At 42.7% G+C, this 19,391-nt stretch overlaps 1 protein-coding gene across 1 annotated transcript; it reads left to right on the top strand.

Moving 5' to 3' along the window:
* Positions 1-240: 240 nt before the first annotated feature.
* LOC108093884 (leucine-rich repeats and immunoglobulin-like domains protein 3) lies at positions 241-19,164 on the top strand. The gene is made up of 9 exons (XM_017194239.2): positions 241-1,144; positions 13,435-14,455; positions 15,086-15,157; positions 15,222-15,431; positions 15,494-15,637; positions 15,702-16,525; positions 16,591-16,950; positions 17,011-17,292; positions 17,352-19,164. Exons 2-9 carry the CDS (start codon positions 13,575-13,577, stop codon positions 18,488-18,490), a joined length of 3,912 nt encoding a protein of 1,303 aa, XP_017049728.1. The 5' UTR covers positions 241-1,144; positions 13,435-13,574; the 3' UTR covers positions 18,491-19,164.
* Positions 19,165-19,391: the final 227 nt, after the last annotated feature.

The raw sequence follows: 19,391 nt of genomic DNA, 5'->3' as shown, positions 1-19,391 counted from the left end.
TAAATATTTTTTGACAATAATCGCATTACAAATAGTTAACAATAATAAAATTAAGAAAATAAATCAAACGCCGTTAATTTATGTTAAGCATTTCGAAGCTAGTTAAGGAGGGTGTCCTCGCTAGGTAAGAAGGTGCATTCGATAGGTTACGCATATCTGTTAAAGTAAGAGCGAACAAAAACCAGTTCTTTAAAAAGAACCGGTTCCGGTTCCGTCAAGAGTCAGTCACCAAGAGTCAGTCGCTAGTCGAAAAAAAAAATTGGACCATCGCAGGTCGACCGCGCGCGTTGTTGCTGGAAATAATTAATTGAAAGCGAGAACGGGTAAATAACTTTTTGTAAATGATCAAAGCGTGAACCGCCGTACAGCCAATTCAAATCGGTTTCGGTGTGGCAGTTGAATCTGCAAGTGGAATACCTGCAACAGTTCTAACGGCGTGTGAGTGAGGGAGATAGCGTGTGTGAGCATAAAATCTCGGCAATAACAAAAAACATACATATGCTTGTGGCTACGATTAAAACGCCAGCGAGCCTTTGTTTAATGCGCCTGATAAGTGAACAAATCGCGGTTTTAGAACAAAATTGAGCGGCAGCAAACAAAATAGCAACAAATACCCCCGCCCCCCGTCAAAAATCACGCATTACGTGCACTCCACTGTTGTTGTCAATGAGCCCACGGTTGTGTGGGTGAGACCGTGTGTGTGTGAGCTTGCCGCCACCGCAATTGAGGAAAAATACACCAACACCAGTGCGGCAAATAAAAATAAGCTAAGCGTGTGTGCGTGCGCGTGTCGGTGAGAGAGCAGTGACGTCGACGTCGGCAGCATCGAATAGAATCGAACGTGTTAAAGTGACGAATAAACAAGCGGGAATCGGGAATCCGAAATCATCATCATCGCAACAGATAGACAAACAGAACCCAACAACAGACAGCCAAACATTTGTACATTTCCTTCGCACATATATGCATAAGTATACAATTCGACGTACGTAATAGTTTGCCGCCGCAGACATTAAGGCTCTGTTCTGTCTCTGTTTCTTTCGCTGTCTCTGTCCCGCTCTTGCCTGCTTGTTTACACGAACGCCCACCACCCAGGTCCACCGCCCCCCGCCCACCGTTCGCCGATTGCCAGCACTTTGAATAGGTGAGTAAATGCCGCATTCCGCCGCCTAATTAAGTTACAAATTGACTTTTGCCAAATTGTTGTCCCGGTCACTTCTCTTGTTCGCCTGTTACTTTTTGTACGTGGGTTCTTTTTGGATACATACAGTGGAATTTCCCTATCCTCAACTTCCACTTTAGTTTGTGAGCCAAAAAATTTACGGTACAATAGCATTTATATTTCCTAGAGATTGTTGTCGCTTTTTATATAAATCTTAAAATAATATTTTGTTAATAAAAACATGCAAATACTTTCGAGAGTACCTCTACTGTTCATTTTGTACGAAACGGGAGGTTCTCCCTTAAGTTTCCAGAAATAGGTTCAAAAGAATAGGAAATTGAAGTTACAAAATTTCGACTGTATATCTGTTTCTATTCTGAACTCCTGAGGCACCCAGCGGGGTCTATGCAAAAGATGAATGATATACAGCCCGGCCACGTTAGATGATAAATGGCGCGCTATATTAAATGATTTATCTCGCTGGCTCCCCCGAAGCCCTCGCTTTTGAGTTCATTGTGCCTCCAGTTCTCCTGCCCCGCCGCCCCTTGAATGCTAATCTGTGGTATCTCACATTCAGATTTGTGGCGTAGATTTGAGTTGGAGGTAAATGGTAAATTGCTGGCAAGGCAGCACACGCGCCTACAAAGCCACGGAGATCGCAACAAAAGAACTCGGACAATTTAAGATGGGAGACGGAGAGCTAAGTTCCATCAATCAATTTGAAGAATGAAAATCACGGAGAAATCCATCATGAATCGGTTCAGAAAACAATGTGCTATTTGTCTACTTTACAGTCATAAACATTCAAGCTTATATGTATTTAAATCTCGTTAGACTTTTTAATTTCCGCTTTAGAATTGGGCATGTCTATAAATGAATTTATTTTATATTATTTCTGCTTGTATTAGTCATAAAGCCTTGCCCTTCAAGTAATAAAAATTTCACCCACTAGTATCCAGTGATTTAACTAACACCAGTATCTTGCGGATATCCCCCAAGTTGCTGTTTTTATTTTTTATCCACAATCTTTTCCCATGCTGAGTCAACTGCAATTTTAATCCATTCGTATTTGTGTGTTAGATTTTTCGCTAGTATTAATCGGAGCTTTGTAATCATTTCCACTGGTTCTAAATAACTTTCCAGCAGCTATTTCTAAAAAATGTTTTTCCATTCCACATTATTGTTTTTGCGCTGTGCCAGTTATTCCTCGCCCAGTTGGCTGCTATTGAATTGTTGCCATTTTTTTTAGATTCTGCCTTTCCCGTTTTCTAATTAGTTATAATTACACTTAATGCAATTTAGTTATGAGGTTCTGTTTCTGTGCCCACATTCGTGAGCTCCTCAGCTGGTTGTTCGTGCCGTTTCCATTTTTGCATTTATACATTTCAGCATTGATGGGGGATTTTATGATTAGTGCAACTAGTTCGTGTTGTTGCATCTGACTGGTCTTTCTGTTACAAGGGCCGTCTGAAATCGGGATGGGGCCGCGATTGGGATTGGGCACACAAAAGCCCCGTCGGACACTAGGCGTTGATGCAATTTGTATTTGCCAGATTTAACTTGGCCCGATAAGTGAGTCGGGAGGAGGGGATTCCCCATCTAGCCGGATTTAGGTTCTATTGAACCTCGAAAGAGGCAGGAAATATCGAGATTATTCGGTCATAAGGCGTTTCTTCTCGTTTCTGCGCTAATGGTTGTTAAGATTCGTTCAACCTACTTTGCATGTTGCACATTAAAATTGAGAGCTTTAGGGGTTTCATCCTGGACGAAACCTGGATTTAATTTTAGAAGTATGCACACTATAACAAGTTTTGTCATTCAAAAGTAATAGTACTTTAATAAAAGTTGGAATTACTTTACTGAGCTTTTGACGACCACTTTCAAGGGCAATATTTCTAGAAAATTATTCCTTGTGCTCAACAAAACCTGGCATGGAATTGTTGGTCACAAAGATGTAATGAATATCTTATTACCAGGTAATAAACTTGGCCGTTTTTATGAGCTCGTTGTGCTTCTTCAATCTTATAACAAGAAAGAAGTTTTAAGAGGTAAAATGGTTCTGGAGCTTAGAATCTGTACCTGGGCATAATGTATTAAAGGAACCCCTGGAGCAAGAGCAAGGTGTGAATTCTAGCTAAATTCAGTATCACCTCCGCATCATATGCATATGAGCTGCAATTTCAGCCGTAGATTATATCAGGTGGTCTCATAAATAAATGCATTTAATGCTCCGCTGGCTCGGATGGATGGGGTTCTTGGGTTGGCTTATGAGGGCCATGGGTTTGGATGGGTTGGTGTTGGCCTGGCCCTGGGGAATCGCAATTGCCGCAGATGGCGAGCCAGGCCAAACCAAACCAAACCGAAAGGAGAGACTTGACCATGGCATGTCGCTTGTCTCACGAAAGCATCTCGCCATGATGGAGTCGCTGGAGGAAGCTATACAGCTATAGAGCCGTACGGCTACACCGGCCAGCTCCTCATCATTAGCAATTTGAAATGCACTCGAAGTGTGGAGCGAGATCGGAGATGCCGGGGCTGCGAGTGTATCCAATTATTTCAGCATTTTATGGCGTAAATTTCCTTAAACCCAAACCATTTTTCAACTGAAACGAATCGCGCGGGGAGAGCACAGCGAAAATAAGAGACCCAGTGAAGACGAACTCAGGCAGAATAACGTATGCAGCTCCTTCTCCACGCGGCTCCCCAATCCCCAGAAATGGAGAGGAGCAAAGCTCCACGGCAGCTACAAATCTTAAAAAGGCATCAAGATTATTGCACAGAAAAATTCTTTTCTTCACACCTCGACCAGACAACCCAACGTCGTCGTCTTCGCTCCTCAAAGGTCTGGCAGGAAAAAACAGAGAAATAAACGAAAAAAATGAACAGAATAAGAAACTCAAAGAATTAAATGCGACTTCAAAGAAAGGTAAAACGGCAACAACAACAAAAACAACAACAACAGCAGCAAGCGGACCACGGACAAGAAATATGGTCAAAACGAAGCTACGAGGGCCAACACCACCAACAATGGACATCATGTGCAACAACAATAAAAACCAATTTAAGCCGACGACCAAGCGAGCGGCTTGAAGTGTGTGGCAGGAGAGTGTGGGGCATACACCATTGGGGTACAGAGAAAAAATGTTCTATTCAAGATCAGCGAAACGGAATTAGTTGTTAAGAACTAATAAAAATAAGGGACTGTTTTAAAGTATTTTGAAGAAAGTCAAGTAAAATCGTTCTTGTGATCTAATTCTTAAATGAAAAATTAAGTTTGTAAGGTTCAATCAGAACAAGGTGAAAACGTAGAGTATTCCATCTTTCAATAATTTGAATATTAAGCTGCTATATCCGGCCTTTTTTTCTCAGTGCATTTATAGTGTGGCTGGCGGAGGATTCCTCGTGGGCTTACCTTCTTGTCGGCTTTCGTTTAACTGACGTCCCCGAACACCACAGAAACAACAACAAGAACCAAGGCAACGCATACACACAATCAGTTTCAGAAATCAGATTCGGTTCGAAGTTGAATAGTTTAGCTGCTCGGAATTATGTGTACGTATGTCTCGTATCTACGTGCATGCGGGATATCTTTGTCGCTGCCCGATCTATGGTGGCATTATCTGTTCCTCTGTGCGTTTGTGTGTGCACAGCTCCGTGGCCAGCTGTAACTCTGAACTAGGGATTTCTCCAGGGTTTTCGCCCTGACTTGGATCGATTTTCAGAGAAGGAGCAACAGAATAAAAACATGTACCAAACATGTCAAAGTCAGTTTTTAGGAAAAAGGGTTTTCGGGTATATGCAAATGGGAACTAGTTTTGTTTCATAGGATGACATTTAAAGAGATCTTAAAGATTTCATCAAAATAAAAATTAAAACAGCATTTTCAGAGGCCTGTCTATAGGGTTTCTTTAGGGTTCTGTGACATGCTTAAGAATAAACCTTATCTTTCATTATATTGACTTTAAATGTGTTCTATTCTTTACTATACTCATTCATTGAATAAGAACTACACAACTGAAAAATGTATTATTCTAAGATCTATTCAGATTTTGGAAAGGTAACAGCATGAATAAAAATTCTATAGCATGAAGAACATTTTAGAAAAGTCAACCTCATGATCTATTATCCTATTATTACTTATCCCAAGTACTTTTCACCTTTCTCACACACCCTCCCCCTAATTCCCAAAGTGGCAAAACTCCAAAAGGGCAACACAATCCAATCCGCTTGAAAGAATCGAGAGGAAAAACCCGAAACGAATCCCAATCAAAAGACCTTCGTTGCAAGAAACAGATGCTCCCTTCTAACAAAAACGCACACACATAGCCAGGAATACCTTCTACATATATAATTGTATATGTGTGTGTATATATTTGACCGATCATATCCAGTAACAATGCAAGTGAAATCCCAGAATCTCTTCCTCTTTCTGCCCGGTTGTGCAGTTGGTGCTGCCTTTGCGCCGTCTTTGGAAAACGAGGCCCAATCCAGTTTTCTGTTTTTGTTTTTCTGCTCTGCAGAGTTCCCTGCAGATCTTCAGTTGATTTCGTTTTGGCTTTTGGTTCCTGGAGTTTTTCAGAATTTCGTGCTGTGCCTCGGCCGCTCTTGTTGTTGTTGTTGTTCTTGTTGCCTTTGTGTTTTTATTTTTTCTTCACACCTTCGAAAAGGCAGCCAAACTAAAATTTCAACGTTGACTGGAAATCCAATTCAATTCCCAATGGCGGCCCCACTGCAGGAGAGTGTGGGAGCGAGATGGCCAGAGACGCAGGAACGAGACGGAGATACTGAAGGGGTTTAGGGAGGGGGTGGGGGATTCTTCCCACAGCCGGTTTTTGGTGTTGGTGTCGCGCTTGGTTTTCTCACTTGGCCCGATCCGAAACTGCTGGCCTTTTGTACTCCGTAGGCCGCGTTCTGGGACCTCGCCGACTGACAGCTCCAAAGCCCAGCGTTCTTTATTATTTTGTTTTTTAAATCTCTTTTTTGGGTTTTTTTTTTAGCAGGTACTCGGGGACTAAGAGGGTATATTGTATAGGTTGTTGTTTTCGACCCCCAAAGGATTTAGCATTTAAAAGAATTCAAATGTTAATTTAAAAGAAACAAGCAGTATACAAATAGAATAAATTAAAAATTAGATGAAAATTCTTAGCTGGCAAATAACTTTAATATTGAGATTAGAAACATTTTTAAATTGTCGTATTTAATAACTTACACGTATAACTTAACTCAAAACATTTATACAGGGCATCATTACGTCTTACTTGATTTTAACGCGCAAGACTTCTTTGCAGGATCGCTTTTTATTTTCTCTCGTTTCGTTAAGATCTCTTGACAGTCGTCGGCTCAATGTGCGCATTTTTCTTTCTTTTCTCGCCCGCTCTTGTTTTTCTCATTTTGCTGCTTGAATGGAATACAATTTGACATGCTTGGGATTTTCTCGAGAGCACAAAAAATCGGAAATTATTGCCGCCGCAGATTAATTTTGAATGCGCTGCTCGAGCTGAGCTCCTCCTGCGGCTTTTTGCTTTTATCTGATACCCAGACGCAGATACTCGAATATACGAGCAGCTTAAGTCGGCGGGATTACAACTTGCCGTTTTGGTTCAAGGTGAGAGATCGGGCTTTGAGTGCCCGAGTGTTTCCACCGCCACACTATCTGGCAGTACGTGTACTTCGTTAGTCCGCCGTCCGGCGAGGCCTCTCGAGTTTGACAAACACAATAATACAGCGCACGAAACCGTAGTATCAGGGGTGAGTTTGTTTATCATCTGCCTGATAACCGCATTTTTCGGAAGCCCCACTGTTTGTGTGACTGCCACGGGTAAAATTGTGCAAGTCCGTCATTCGTTCTCCGGTGATATCACCTAACCGCCGAACAGATCGTAAAGGCTTTTCTGGGAAACCAGTTGATGCAGGATAAGATTAGTGGCATACAATTGGGGCAGCGTGGCGGAAAGATCGTAGGAGCCATATATTATAAAAACAAATAGGTCTAGATTGTTGGGACATTATTTACATTTGTAAATAAGCCTAACCTGGAATTTAGCTTTGCGATTTTTTGAAAGCGAAATTAAAACAAAAATAAGTAATTTGTTTTGGTATTTATAAGATCAAAAACACCTAATTTCTATATTTAAACCTTCATATATAAATCTTAATAATCGTCTTAACTTGGAATTTCGAGTTATTTCTTAAAACAAAATAAAAATCTTGTTACTGGTACTTATTTAAATTGATCTCTTAACTTCTTGAGGTCTTAGGTAAAGCTTTTCTGGAAGTATCCTTTTTAGACTTCAACGCTCTATGACCTCCTGCGGTTCCCAAAATACGTCGGCTGCTTTGCTTCTTGGCCTTTTTTTGATGCTTCTGGAGAGCGATTCCGAGTTCCAGGTCCTCAAAAACGTCGCAAAGTTTATATAGCTTTCCGTTGATATCGGCGCATTCGAAATATTTATCCCAGCCAAGAAAATTTTTTTGATTTCTCCTTAGGCTCGTTTCCAAAACTTTCTTTTTCAGTTTCGCTTGTGCAATACGCGAACTTCGTCGAACTGCAGTATGTGGTTTTCCAACACTTTTTGGAAAATCTAATGATGCCAATCTATTTTGGTGTTGGTTGGTACGTTTTTCTAGACCGGTAGCCATTTCCAAATCTTTCTGGGACTTTCCTCTTTTTAGCTGCTGCCTTTTTAGCTTCAAGTAATTAAAAAGGTTAGGAAATGTGTTTATATCCTCGCACTGAGTGGGATTGCCTTTGAGTTTATTGCTAAGACAAGTCACTTGATTTCCCACTACATTTCTCGGTTTCGATCTTACTGAACTTCTGCATTTATATTGCTGCATTCGCCGGAAAAGAGGGTCTGGCAGATCCTTTAACCTGTATAGTTTTCCATTTATATCCGCGCACTCGAAGTACGTCGCTCGAAAAGTTGGAATAGAACGTCTCTTAGGACGTTTGACTTTTGGTTGTTCTTGGGCCTTTTGTATTTTACTCTCCATGGCTTCTTGTCTCTTTTTTTCGATTAATTTTTTAATCCGTTCACTTCTTCGAAGTACTGGCTGTTGGGGTTCCACAGGTCCTTTTGCTATATTAAGGAATTCCGGGTTGTAATTTCCAATGGTCAGCGAAGGTTGTTCATTTGTGAGTCCATCCGTATTCAAAAAGTTTCTGAACGGGCTCAAGGGTTCCCGTGCAATTTCAAAGTTACTCATTTCATTGTATAATTCGAACACCAATTTCTAAATTTTTGTCGCTTGTCTGTAGTATACTGTAGTATAATTCTTAATACTCGGCTTGGGTTTGGAAACTGAATCCAGAGTTCCTATGTTTTTTGAGATTTCGAGCAAAACTTGTATCCACCTGACTGCTGCCACCACACCCCAAATATAATAGATATGGTTAGGATATGATATTTGGCATATGATATCACACGCTTCGTTCTTATCGGAGAACAGCAACAACAAAGGCGCAACAACAACAGCAACAACATAAGCATTTGCTGCGCTTTATTTATTCTTTATTTATGTGCCTTAGACCAATCAAGCAAAACGGTTTATCATTGAAGCGATAAAAAAGACGTTAATTTATTGAACACACATACAGGGAAAAGCACTGGCATGTGTACATATACATACATACATACATATACAAACCGGCCGGAGCAAGAAGAAAATAATAATAATAACAATAAATGTTTACTAATTGCGCAAAATTGAACTTGAAAATGTGAAATGAGTGAATACACAAGCCAACAAACTTGTGTAGTGAGTGTGGAGTTCTTTGTTTGTTGGTTGATCTCTTTAGTTCAGTAAGGCGTTATTTGCTCGCTTATGGCTCAAATACAGTCAAACTTTAATTAAGCAAAATTAATACCATAAATGTTATGAAGCTTAAGTTGCAATATTTTGGTTTTTCTTTTCGTTTGTAAAAAATTAATTTGACTTGAATTTTAAAATCACTTAAGGTTGCCATTATTTATTAAAGAGTGATTTTCCGCTAGAAAAAAGTTCAAGTGACTACTGAATTCCGCTCGAGTTAACAGGGAAACTCGTCTCATTTTGGTTGGATTAACAGCAGAAGTTGGCCCGTAAAATGAACAAAGAGCGCAATTATAAACTCTATGTTTTAGTTATTTAATTAGCGAACCAGGCTGAGAGGCTGCGGTTATAGAACGACGTCTCTCGTATCTAGAGTGGAAAATTAATGGCTACAAAATTAAATTTATATTTGCAAAAAAAGAGAGGAAGAGAGGCAAAAACAAAAACAACGACAACAAAAACAAAAACGGACTTGGGCTGCCAGACAGCCTGGCAATTTTGTTTCTTATTGGATTTTTATTCGAGCCAGCGCGTGTTTGTGTGCAAGTGTGCGAAATTTATGTTGCTATTTGCGTCGCGGTGACTGCGCTGCCCACTGCGCTGCCTCTTATCATGGTTGTTGTTGTTGCGGTTCTGGTTGTTGTTCTTGTTTCTAGTTGGCTGCTGGCACGTTACCTAATTAGTTGCCGCAGACAGCGCGACGATTTTACCTTTAACGCTATATAGACAAACACACATTTTACCTACGGTTTTGTGTGTGCGGTTGCTTTGACGTAACACATTACGACGGCCGAGGGCAGCGGCGCCGACGTCGACTTCACGCGATTTCCGTTCTCTGCCCACGCACATTGCACACTTCACCACAGCGACAGAAGCAGCGCAGTGGCAGCGCAGCGACAGAGGCAGTGACAGAAACAGAGAAAACTTAGCAGAAAGATACAAATACAAAGACCACAAATAAACACGCGACAAAGCGCAGCTTCAACGTTTTGTCTTCCTCTTGCTTCTGCATTTGGCTTTGTCTTGCTAACGGTTACAGTGGAGCGAATTAGTAACCAAACCACTAAATTTTAGCATACATAAAAATTTTAAAGTTTGATAATCAATTTTAAAAGAAATCAAAGTCTTTTCTGAAATATCATTCCAATTGAAATTTGCACAAAAATAAATACTTCCGTTCCACAGTGCCGTGGGTTTGGCAGCATCGCATCGCCTGAGTTGCAGCTGCTCGGCGACCCCGCCTCACCCCACCCCACCCACTTCTTGCCACACCGCCACCTCCAACCCCCACCCCCATTTTTCACCTCAATTTTCCGACCGCCCACTGCTACAGCATTGGTTGTTTTTGCTTTTTGACTCTGTTTTTTCTTCGGTGGCTATTTTTTATACACACGCCAACGACAGCGGGAAGAAAAACACTTGAACAAATGCAACAGTCAGCTTATTCACCATAATATTGTGTATGGTATATTTTTATTCGTTTGGCAAAGGTAATAAACAAGAGAAATAGAAAAAACCAAACACAAAATACAAGACAGACAAACAATTTGGGCGAACCGAAACGCTTTCGTAGAGAAAAACAAAAACCCATGACAAAAAGCTGTGGGCGACAACAACAAGTCGGGTGAATAAGCCAATACAAAATTACCAATTTAAATGTTTAAATTCGAATCGACGGCTGAACCAAAAGCCACTAAAAACTAAGTCAAATAAAATGCAGCAACGGCATTTAGTGAAGTAAAATGCTAATAAAGAAGTAGGTGTGTATGTATACCCCAAATGCACAGATACGATAATTATATAAACAACGAAAACTGATTGTCGATGTCGTTCTTAATGATCATCGGAAGATACACACGTTGATCATGACTATATGGGGATACGAATGTACATATGTATGTATCTGCGTGTAGCATAAACATATGTGTGGCTGGGCCCGGTACCATTGTATATACATATCAATGGGTGTATTATCATATCATCATCGCCAGCGGACAGGCGACAACGTCGACATTTTGTCGTTTTTATAAGAAGACAATACCCGGGGCCGAGCGTTATCTAATAAATTGTGAGGGAGTTGACAACGAACGACCGACAAAAAAATCTGAAAAACCGAAAAAACCGAAAAACGGACTGAACACTGAAAAATTAAACACAAAAACAAGCAGCGAAATCTGCATTAGGTCGTAAATTTTGTCGTTGTCTGTAGCTGTCCAAAAATGAGTTCAGAGTGAAAGCCTCGAGAAGATGACTTTAGGCGGCGTGGGTTTTTCCCTCGATTCCCCCGGCTTTAATCTTTTTCGGTGTAAGCAGAACCCGGGCTTATCAATATGCGCATTAGCCGATGATTATGCATGCAAATCAATTCAAAATGGTGGCACATTCGGTGGGCAGAGGAAATTAGCGCTCTCTGCTGATTGGTGTGTGAAAATTGAGCCACAAGATCGGAAGATAGCCCCCAGATAATGATTTAATGGCCCGCATCATGCTTAGGATGTTCGGCCTTCATCAAAGTGCTGATCGATAGGTGCGAAATCGGTCGTATTGTTCGGACGATGATCGATAGCCCTAAGCCCTCTTGATTCCGCAAATTTGGGAGCTTATGGTGGGTTAAGTCTATCAAAATTGGCCAATGACCGAATTTCCATTTGGTAATCCATTGCTTATTTGGAATTCTATGTTGAAACATTTATGGGCTTATAGTATAAAGTATAGTAAAGTATTATTGGTAAAGTATTTGATTTCCCATTACTATACGTACTCAACTTCTTCTCCAGGCTTAAATTTGCTCAGTTAAATTGACCAATTTCCTGCTTCACTTTTATGAATCCAAAGGTAAACCCTTTGATTAGTCCAACGCTCTTCCAGATTAAACGAACCCCTTTCTCTGGAGCAAGTACTTGCCCAGCCAAATATTTACCCCGAACGATCTGAACAAATATCAACAGCTATAAACATTTTCCTCTGTAGATACCGCGATCGAAGACAGTGCAAACCTATTGATTAGATAATTGCAGAAGGCTGTTAAAAACACTAAATGTGGAGCGGGAAACGTGCGACAGTCTTGAGATACAGATAGCCAGATACGACGAATTGGGGCCGAGCCTTCGACTGAAACTAATCAAAGCCTCCTCACTTCGGACACTTGAGGTTTTCCCTGGCCAACGAGTGGCTGACTATATATAGACAAGGCGAGTGCAGCCAAAGACTGCATGGAGCTGTGAGAAATGTGGAGAAAACTCTTTGAAGAAAATCTCGAGACCAAAGTAAGCGGTCGCTCCTGCTCTTTTTTTTTATTTGATTTCATTACGCTTCGGTTTTTGTTGCCTCCGTTTGCGTGTTACTAAATTTGGTTGTCTGGGCATTTTAACGCGTCTGTGTTTGTGCCAGACCATTTTTAGTAGCTTGTCTATACATATATGTACCATGCTATATGGCATTGTATGCCAAGTCTGCTCAGCTGCGGTAATTGCCGAGTATTTTCTTTAATTCGTTGCCAGCTGCCCTTTTTTGTGGGTGTCTCTCTGTCTCTATTGGTGCCTGGTGGGAAAGTGCTCCAGTGGTCCGGCATTATGTTTGCACTGCTATCCGGGTATCAGGGTATCCGGGGCACCGAAAAGGTGATAGCAGGACAGCAAACTGCGCAGCATCCCACCATTGAAAAGGTTCTTTATCTCTGCGCCGTACTGTCACCGAATTCGGCGAGCTTTGGACCCATCAGCATCCATCGCAGCCATCGCATCCACCCAAACGCCCTCCGCATTCACATTTATTCGAAATAAAAGCTGCACACGCTGCACAATTCTGGAGCAAGATGAAGACATTACGTTTGATTTTCTGAGTTCTGAATGCCTCCGGGGGCCTCGTAGTCAGTCGTCGTCGCCACCGCGATGATGATGGTCACGATAATGATGGTGATGATGATGATGACGTTTCGCTGTTTTTGCAACCAGCAAGCAAAGCGCTCGGTTTTGTTTTGTTTGCATTATAAAATCGTTGGCTCTGCGCGTTTTTTCGCACAAAACATCCGGTCGTATTTTAATTTAATGAGTATAAATTCTCTGCTCGGCCAGAGACACTGGCACTTTCTGCACAATTATTATTTATATTTATAAAGCGTGCAAAAGTATACACTTTTGCGGTTTTATGCTGTGAAACGCAGCAAACTCGACGTGTTATGAATGGTTTCCTTATTTTTTTGCAGTCATTTAAGTGCTGCTTCAGAGCTTTTATGCTATAGGTTGTTTTTAAAAGGCTTGATTCAAATGTGGGTTATTTGTTGTTTCTTTTGTACAAGAATGAAAAAAGGTATAAATATAAAATAATTTATGTTTTATTCGTGTTCCAAAGTCAACCTTTTATTTTGTATATTTTTAGAGAAAACTATTACTCTAGTTCGTAAAAAAAAAAACCCTAACTGAAATCTGATAGTTTGCGGTCTCCCATTTTTAATATTGCAGGCATCATGCTAGAGTTCGCAGAGTGCCTGGCTGGCGGTCGAAGCTTTCCAACACTGGCGGGCGCCGAGTGACATTCGCAGGAAATAACGGCGCTTTCTTAATGCCGCTTGGAAATCAACGAATTTAACAAAAGCCGCAAAATGCACGTTTTGGCCATAAAAGGCCCACAATCGAGGGAGTCGAACGATGATAGCGCCCTGCTCGTTTGCGATCATCGAATATGCAACATGAAAACAAGTAGGAGCAACTGCAACGAACTAACGAGCTATGGCAATGGCAAATTTTTAATGTCATGGCGACGACGCCGGCGACGCAACAACAATGCAACAGCAGCAGCACGTCGCAATAATGATAATTGCAATTATACTACAACCAATGATTTCAATAAAGTCAATAAATTGCTGCTAATTACGTACATGCTGCTGATAACAGCGGCCACAATTTGTCAAAGCGCCGCCCAGTCGCCGTCGTCTTCATCGACATCAAACGGAGGAGGAGGAGGCGCTGGAGGATCCAATGGGGGATCCCCCTTGAGCGCCTTCCTCAAGTCCGGTGGCGCCTCCTACAATCAGCAACTGCCGCAGCAGCAACTCTTTGCCATGCTTACCCGAAACGGAGGGTCCTCGGGATCGGGATCAGGATCGAATGGGAACAGCCGAGGTGGCTACACCAACGCCAGGCAGCACTTTATGGCCCTCAGTGAAGATGACTCGGATGCAGAGGTGGACGAGGAGGACATGGCTGCACTGCATTATCCACTGGCCGCCTCACATCCTCCGGTTCAAGCCTCCTCCATTTCCATCCAATCGGGATCACTGGAGACGAACGGGTTCGTTTCCGATGACGGTGGACAGTACGAGCAGGCCCAAAAGGCTCTCGAGGCAGCTGCCGCCGCAGCCAAAGCCAACAACAAGTACAACATCGACTGCCCCAAGGACTGCAAGTGCCTCAATGTCATCTTCGACTGCGACAAACTGCATCTGGAGCGGGTGCCCGTCTTGCCCAGCTACGTGCAAACTCTGTAAGTATTATTTACACTCAAAATTATCTTATCTTCAATACAACTAAACAATGACTGTGATTAAGAACCATTATCAAGGAATTTGCTTGTTAATTTTTGTGAAAATCTATTTCTTGGTTAATCAAAAGTTTCTTCTTAACTGAATTCCTAATTTTTTTTTTGTGTTAGGTAAATGGTAATGTTGCCATTGAAGCTACTGAAAGCAAAAGCAGAACTTGCATTTTTGATTCCTTTTCTTTGTTTATAAAATGTATAATTATGTAGCGTAAATAATACCGAACAACACAAAATGGGGATAATGGCAGACTTTGAAAAGTTCAGCATTATTTAAATCCACAAAATCCTGGGGGATGAATTGGCAAGCAACCCCCCTCGAATTCGCTGCGAAAATAAATTGCAGAGTGGCACAACCCTCAACATCGACATTTGCCCTCAATTTTTCCTATACTTTTTTGGGGGGTTGCGATTTTATCGTCCCGCTTTTAATCAATTTAATGCATGGCAAAATTATGCAAACGCCGTTCGTTTGTTATCGCTGGCTTTGCATCAACAATTGTGGCATAATTGAGGTGCATTCGTCAAGCCAAGGATTTTAGAAATGCAGTCGATTAATTTATATCTATTCCCCAGGCATCTGGCTAACAACAAACTGAACGACACAACCGTCCTGGAGATACGCAATCTGTTCAATTTGACAAAAGTGTAAGTGCAGTTTGAGTCTTTTGAAAACAACCATTTTATTAAGTTAATATTCTATCGTTTTCAGGTCCTTGAAGCGAAATTTATTGGAGGTGATACCCAAATTTACAGGTCTCAGTGGTCTAAAGCATTTGGTTTTAGCCAACAATCACATCACCAGTATTTCCAGCGAGGCCTTGGCAGCTCTGCCCTTGCTAAGAACACTAGATCTGTCCAGAAATCAGTTGCACACCATCGAGGCTAACTCGTTTCCAAAGCCCAACAGTCTGGTTCATCTGTAAGTTGTAAGAAATTGATGTAACTAAAGCATTAGTTTAACTCAAATTCTTTAATCCACAGAATACTCAGCTTCAATGATATTGAGAATGTAAACGAGCACGCTTTCGCGACTTTGAATAATCTTACCGATCTGGAACTTAATAACAATCGGCTCAGCACTCTTCCCATTTGGGTGTTCAAGAACTTAAGCCGACTGAAGAAGCTGTAAGTTGTAGTAAAATGGTTAGGAAGTTAATTTTTGTACTAATGTGATAACTACTCGTTTCAGAGCTCTGAACTTTAACCAACTGGAGATAAACTGGTCAACTTTTCGTGGCCTGATATCGATGAAAAATCTTCAGCTGAAGTCCAACAAAATCAAGGCGCTGCAGGACGGCGTCTTTCATGTGATGCATAACATCGAAACGATTGATCTTGCCATGAACCAGATCAGTTCGCTTTCCCGACAGGGTCTCTTCAACCTGACCAAGCTGCGGCACCTCAACCTGTCATTCAACGCCATATCGCGCATCGAAGTTGACACCTGGGAGTTCACGCAGTCGTTGGAACTGTTAGATCTTTCGAACAACGCCATTAGCGAGTTTAAGCCCCAACACTTGGACTGTCTGCATCGCCTGAAAACGCTCAATCTGGCTCACAACAAACTGCAATATCTGCAGGAGAATACCTTCGACTGTGTGAAGAATCTGGAGGAGTTGAATTTGCGGCGCAATCGCCTTTCCTGGATAATCGAGGACCAGAGTGCAGCAGCTCCGTTTAAATCTCTGCGCAAGCTGCGACGCTTGGATTTGCACGGCAACAATCTGAAGCAGATCAGCAGCAAGGCGATCACTGGTCTAAACAACCTGGAGATACTCAACCTCGGATCGAATGCTCTGGCCAGCATTCAGCCCTACGCCTTTGACCATATGCTGCGCCTGAACAAGTTGGTGTTCAAATCGCTCAACTTCATCTGCGACTGCGAATTGGTCTGGTTTCAAAAGTGGCTAAAGGAACGCTTCCCTCAGCAGGCCGAACATGCTGTTTGCGGCTATCCGGAGCATCTACTCGATCGCCATCTTAAATCCCTGGGCGCTTCGGAGCTGGTGTGCGGTACGATTTTATTTATAAATAATGAAATGTTTAAAATCGCTTAATTAACGTTTCTTTTTCTTTAGGAGACTCCCCTAAACCGAAACTGGAACAGGAACCAGACAACATGCTCGCCGTAAATGGAGCCAACATCACGCTAGAGTGCATCGCCAGTTCTCCCACAGCTGCTTCTCTCGCCGCCGCCGATGAACTGAAGATCAAGTGGCGCCACGACAACCAGCACGTCCAAGAGCTTCCGGGCGCACTGCACGATGGTTCCAGCACGGAGACGCAGATCCACCACGAGCTGAACACCAATCAGACTTCCATCTACGGTTATCTGAAGCTCACGAATGTTACCTATGAAAGCGCGGGTCGCTATCAGTGCGTGGTATCGAATGCCTTTGGAACAACATATGCGCAGAAGTTCAAGATATCCATAGGAAGTAAGACAACCTACGAATCTAGCTTGAATTTTTATTAATTATATATATTTTTGCGTCCAGTTCATCCCACCTTTCAGCAAGTGCCATCCAATCTCACTGTGGATGCAGGTGAAACGGCTCGATTGGTTTGCTCGGCCAGCGGTGATCCCACGCCGGAAATAGCTTTACAGAAGTTCGGGGGTAGTGAATTTCCGGCAGCCACCGAGCGCCGACTACAGGTGATCCGCGAGGAGAACGCCTTCCTGATTACCAACGCCAAGCCAAGCGATTCTGGCATCTACACATGCACAGCGTTGAGCGCCGCGGGAGAAATAAAGGTCAATGCCACGCTGGTGGTGAACGGTGAGTTCTGGCTAACTTGTTGCTTGGAGTTTTACTTAAAGTTATTCCTTTCAATGCAGACAAACCACAGCCCAGCATTCCCTTGGTGCACCAGGAAGTGGTTGTTGGACGAGCATGTGTGTTGCAGTGCCTTAGTGAAACGGCTAATGCCGACTTTGAGCTGGAGCATCCGCATCGCGAGTGGTTCAAGGAGAACAAGCCTATACACATTTCACCAACGGCGCCAGACGGGGATCGCTACTATTTCTCGAACAACAAGGAGCTGCTGGTTATCCTGAATGCCCAGTCCAACGATGCCGGGCATTTCCGCTGCGAGATAACGGACAACTCGCGGACCTTTACGCTGCAATCGGATCTAGTCGTGGTTAAGGAGAATCTCAACTGGGATGTCCTGCTGGTCGGCATAATTCTTCTGACAGTTGTTTGTGTGATGGTGGACTGCTGCATCATTTGGTGCACGCTGCGCTATCAGAAGAGGAAGCTGCGAATGAGCCTCGCGGCCGAAAGGTTGGCTGCTCGCACTCAAGCCAGTCTGCATTCCACGCTGGACAAGGACCAGACGCAGCTGACCACGCTGAATCGCACGCAGTTGAGGCCGCATCAGTCTCAGCTTGTCCTGGATGGGAGTGCAACTCAACAACAGCAGAAAGGACAGTTAAGGCCACGTAGCTTGGCAGATCTAGGCTGTAGTAATGGCGAGGCGACACACAGTCGCCTGATTGTGACCACAACTCCCTCCTACGAGCAGCGCTGCCTGGAGCAGGGCTTGACACTGAGCTATCTGCAGCAGACGGATCTGGAGGCCCAGCAGGATCATCTGTCCAGCAAGGACTCGGGCACCGGCTCCGATGCGGCCGTGAAGCGCAGCCTGGAGGACTTTGTGGTGGCCATGCCAAGGCATAAGCATCACACGGACGACGAGGAGGAGGATGAAGACAACGACCTGCAGTACGCGCCCACAAGAGCGCTGGGCGTCTCCGAGTACGACGACATGGAGCTGTATGAGCTGAATTGCGCTGCAGCCGAGCAGCAGCACTTTCTGCAGAACAACAATCACAACTACGACGGTGGCGGGGGTGGCGGCGATGTTGGTGGTGCGACTGGAACGGCACCGAAAGTGATGCCACGCAAATGCAGCGCCGGTGCCAGCGGCAGCAACTATAACTCCATCCAAAAGTGCACGACAGTGGACATTTGAAGCGGAAGCTACACCAAATGAGCAGAGGATGATCAGGATCATATACCAAAAAAAAAAACCGGCGGTTGCCCCGTAGCCCCAACCGCAACCCGCCCCCAAAACGAACAAAGACTGTTTAACTCTTAATTATAATTTGTAGACGGCGGCCCAGACTCTTTTGGCTGGTCACGACCGCAGAGCAGGCGGCCTTATCGCGATGCCTTTGCTAAGGGAAGTAGAACGGCTAGAGAAACATACCAGTGTCTTCGTAATTTATGAAATGAATCGTTAGAATTGATTTTTATAACTTCTAATACCTAATACTTGATAATCCGTGTAGTATATTTATAATTTTCTTTCGCTTGTGATATTATTTATTATTTTGATTGCCCGAGTTTTAGGAGTAACATATTCACCTCTGTATATATCACTTAGTATTTAATTGTAGTTCGTACCTAGGTTGGTAAGACGAAAAACACTCGATGATCAAATGGTTGCCAGGAAATCGGCTATGACAACTCCAAATGAGTGGGAGTGTACATTTCATGGATATTTTGCAGTTATTCTTTTGCGTTTAAAAATATTGAGTTTGAATTTGAAATTAATTTGCCTTATTATTGGCTTTGACAAAATATAAACGAAACCATATGAAAATATTTAATAAAATGATGCATTATTCCAGCAAATATACTTGATTTGATAAGTTTTATTAAAAATTCTTGTGGAATTGACGTATGAAAACTGCGAACCTAGTTTTCTGGTTTAAAAGAAATCGGAACAAGAAAGAAAGCTAAAATGTCGAACAAAATACATAAAGGCTTAACTATCCCTCGACATAATCAGTCAGCCAAGCCGACAAATTTTGGGCCAAACGGATTTTGACATACCAGGCGAACAAAATGCCACCGACTTATTTTCAGAT

Source organism: Drosophila ficusphila, unplaced genomic scaffold, assembly GCF_018152265.1.
Source record: "Drosophila ficusphila isolate 14025-0441.05 unplaced genomic scaffold, ASM1815226v1 contig_414, whole genome shotgun sequence".
Classification (NCBI taxonomy): Eukaryota; Metazoa; Arthropoda; class Insecta; order Diptera; family Drosophilidae; genus Drosophila; species Drosophila ficusphila.
This window is presented reverse-complemented; position numbering and strand designations above follow the sequence as displayed.

What these genes read in the sequence shown, in the direction of transcription:
- LOC108093884 (XM_017194239.2), top strand. Translation starts at nt 13,575, where the DNA reads ATGCACGTTTTGGCCATAAAAGGCCCACAATCGAGGGAGTCGAACGAT. An exon ending in CCCAACAGTCTGGTTCATCT is followed by an intron (nt 15,432 to 15,493) that starts GTAAGTTGTAAG and finishes TTTAATCCACAG; the next exon opens with AATACTCAGCTTCAATGATA. An exon ending in CGCTTCGGAGCTGGTGTGCG is followed by an intron (nt 16,526 to 16,590) that starts GTACGATTTTAT and finishes CTTTTTCTTTAG; the next exon opens with GAGACTCCCCTAAACCGAAA.